At 31.6% G+C, this 3,232-nt stretch overlaps 1 protein-coding gene across 8 annotated transcripts; it reads left to right on the top strand.

The window, feature by feature from the left end:
- The first annotated feature begins 347 nt into the window (after nt 1-347).
- Nucleotides 348-2,740, top strand: LOC127087921 (heat stress transcription factor A-2). 8 transcript variants are annotated; one of them, XR_007790085.1, is made up of 4 exons: nt 348-843; nt 1,280-2,133; nt 2,238-2,298; nt 2,396-2,740. XR_007790085.1 is itself a non-coding variant. In XM_051028840.1 (2 exons), exons 1-2 carry the CDS (start codon nt 529-531, stop codon nt 2,072-2,074), a joined length of 1,110 nt encoding a protein of 369 aa, XP_050884797.1. In that variant the 5' UTR covers nt 348-528; the 3' UTR covers nt 2,075-2,740. The 8 variants fall into 8 exon arrangements, 1 of the variants encoding a protein (XP_050884797.1); XR_007790084.1 differs by having other exon boundaries at nt 2,235-2,298; XR_007790086.1 differs by having other exon boundaries at nt 2,213-2,298.
- Nucleotides 2,741-3,232: the final 492 nt, after the last annotated feature.

Here is a 3,232-nt window from a genome sequence, read left to right as displayed (position 1 = left end):
CAATATTTTTTTCTCCAACTATTTCCTTCACATCTGTGTCTCTATCTCACTGTAACATTTTCTCATTCAATATTTTAATCCAACTATTTCCTTCACATCCGTGTCTCTATCTCACTGTAACATTTTCTCTCTCTTCTTCTATTTATTACTTTTTCTAAATCTTTTTATTCTATTACATGTGCTTTAGGTAAAAGAGAGGGAAGGATGGAAGGTGAGGATCCATTGTGAGAATTTAGCCAATTTGATACAGCAAGACTTTTAGGTGTAGATAGCTGATAAGTCGAGAACTTTCTAGAATTTGCTACAAAAACTATCTTATGCCACGTAAGAGCAACAAATGCTGACAATCTCCAGAAAGTTCCAAAACACCAACTCAATTTCATCAATCCGTCTCTAGAACCTTCTTACTCCACCCCTTAAATTTAATCACTCCATTTCTCTCAAACCCCTAAACTAAACTAACCGTAAATAACTACCCATTCTTATTCACTCGCTTCTAAAATTGAGTCTCGCACACAAGCTTTCTTTATGAAGGGAATTTTGGTGAAAGAAGAAGAAACATTACCATATACAAATGTTGGTTCATCATCAAGTTCATCTTCTTCTTCCAATTCAAGTCTTCAACCAAAACCAATGGAAGGGTTACACGAAACAGGTCCACCTCCATTTCTCACCAAAACCTTTGATGTCGTTGAAGATCCTTCCACCGATGGAATCGTTTCGTGGAGCAGAGCTCGTAATAGCTTCGTCGTCTGGGACCTCAGTAAATTCTCCACTGCAATTTTACCTCGTTACTTCAAACATAGCAATTTCTCTAGCTTCGTTCGTCAACTCAATACCTATGTAAGTACACTATCATTTCTTTGAAAATTATATCTGACTGATTGTTGTTAAAATTAGTTGAATTTTGTTTAAATTAGTTATAAGTTAGTTATGATTAATTGAAAATCGGTCATCATTAGTTATAAGTTTGTTATGATTAGTTGAAAATGGTTATGATTAGTTATATCTGATTGTTGTTATAATTAGTTGAATTTTGTTTAAATTAGTTATAAGTTAGTTAGGATTAGTTGAAATCGGTTATGATTAGTTGAAAATCGGTTTATAATTAGTTGAATATTGTTTAAATTAGTTAATACTCCAGTTAGTTATGATTAGTTGAAAATTGGTTATGATTAGTTATAAGTTAGTTATGATTAGATGAAAATTGGTTATGATTAGTTATAAGTTAGTTATGATTAGTTGAAAATTGTTGAGTGATTTTTGTATATACATGCAGGGTTTTAGAAAAGTTGATCCGGATCGATGGGAATTTGCGAATGAAGGGTTTTTAGCTGGACAGAGGAACTTGTTAAGAACGATTAAGAGAAGAAGAAATGTAGCACAGTCGCCGTCTATGCAACGAGAAAGTGGTGGTGCTTGTATTGAATTAGGAGAGTTTGGTCTTGAAGGTGAGATTGAGAGGTTGAGAAGAGACAGATCTGTTTTAGTGGCTGAAATTGTGAAATTGAGGCAGCAGCAGAATAATTCAAGGGATCAAATATCTGCTATGGAAGCTAGGTTGTTGATTACTGAGAAGAAACATCAACAGATGATGGCTTTTCTTGCAAGAGCACTCAGTAATCAATCTTTTATTCAGCAATTGGCAAACAACAAAGAGTTGAAAGGTGTTGAAATGAAGCGAAAGAGGAGGCTCCCTGCTAGTTCAAGTTTGGAGAATTTGCAGAATGATTCCGTGACGATGATGACAGTGCCAATTGAATCTGTGGTGGATTATTCTAGTCGAGAACAACAAGAGGGTTTGACTGCTATTGAGTCTGAGATAGAGACATTGTTAAGTGCTTATGATAATGAATCAAGGAGTGAAATCAAAGATCCGAGTGCTAACGAGAGTAATTTGAGTGATTGGGAGGAATTACTGAACCAAAAGTTGGTTGGTGGGAATCCAGAGGATGAGGTTTTGATTGGTGATTTCTCACAAATTGATGCGCCGGTTGAGGATTTGGTAGAAAAGAATGATGATTGGACTGTGGATTTGCAGAACCTTGTTGATGAAATGGATTTTGAACCTTAATCAAAATGGTTGTAGAATTTTGATCTTTGTTTTTTTGTCACTTCACTTGCATCTTGCTGGTATGGGATTTGCTGTTATTGTTGTTAATGTTTTATGATCGATGATTAATAAAAATTTCTTTGATGGTAATTGATGTAGAATATGAATGGCTTTTATGCAGCAGGGAAGATTGTAGTTGCAGAGGAGGCCAAAAGATGTGTATCCTTTATTAAACAACAGTATAAGTTGTGTGAAGTAGTTTGAATAATTGCTTGTGCTACATAAGTTATAGTACTATACTATTTTTAATTATGTCCTTTTGTTTGTAACTTCATTTTGCAGGTCTTTACTAAAAGCAAAGCAAATACTCAAGAAGATTATGATGGAATACTATTTAGTGGATTGCCAAATGTTCATTGTTCACGGAGGGTGTATAACTTTTTTTTAGAACGTTTCAATGTTCTTTGACAATTTCAAAATAGATGGACTAACTGTCCACTATTAAAAGTTTAAGATTCTGCATTTTCAGATATATAGACAGAGTCACATGTTGATTAATGTCGGTTTTCTTGTGTGGCTGAATTTAGATAATGTACTTATATGTGAAAATGCATTGAAGTTGAGTTATGTGCACTAAGTTTAATTGTTTTTTTTATAGATTTTTTAAAATGAGAATACTTTGGTACACTTGTAGTTTGTTTGAGTATTTATCAATCACCCATTCATGTAATATCATGTTTTTTTTTATAAATAATTTATTTAAAAAAAGTTAAATAGATTTTATCTAGAGATATTATGGGAATTTAAGTTTTTTTTATTTGTTAGAATTGCCTTTGTGTTTGTTTAGTTTATTTGATATTTCGGATTATATTGGATTATCTTATTTTATCTTTTTTCTACCTTATTTGAATAGTGTTGATATTATTTTTAGAAGATACTAGTATCTTACAAGTCTCTTCTGTATTTATATTATACCTCTTTTATTATTATTATTATTATTATTATTTTTAAAGATTAAATTTATTTTTAATAATATATTTAATTTAAAACTTCCCATTAATTATATATTGCACAGATCAATACATTCAAAGTATGTATGTAAAATGACTAAGACAATAAAGAATTTTATAATATTTGCAAACATAAAAAGAATACTATTACTATCTATGTAAAATGGCT

Source organism: Lathyrus oleraceus, chromosome 5 (genome assembly GCF_024323335.1).
Source record: "Lathyrus oleraceus cultivar Zhongwan6 chromosome 5, CAAS_Psat_ZW6_1.0, whole genome shotgun sequence".
NCBI lineage: Eukaryota > Viridiplantae > Streptophyta > Magnoliopsida > Fabales > Fabaceae > Lathyrus > Lathyrus oleraceus.
Note: the sequence above shows the minus strand (reverse complement) of the source record. Positions and strands in the feature narration are given on the sequence as shown.

Excerpts from the sequence above, each read along its gene's own strand:
- LOC127087921 (XM_051028840.1), top strand. The coding sequence starts at position 529 with ATGAAGGGAATTTTGGTGAAAGAAGAAGAAACATTACCATATACAAAT. Across the intron at positions 844-1,279 it reads TTCGTCAACTCAATACCTAT|GGTTTTAGAAAAGTTGATCC; the intron begins GTAAGTACACTA and ends ATATACATGCAG.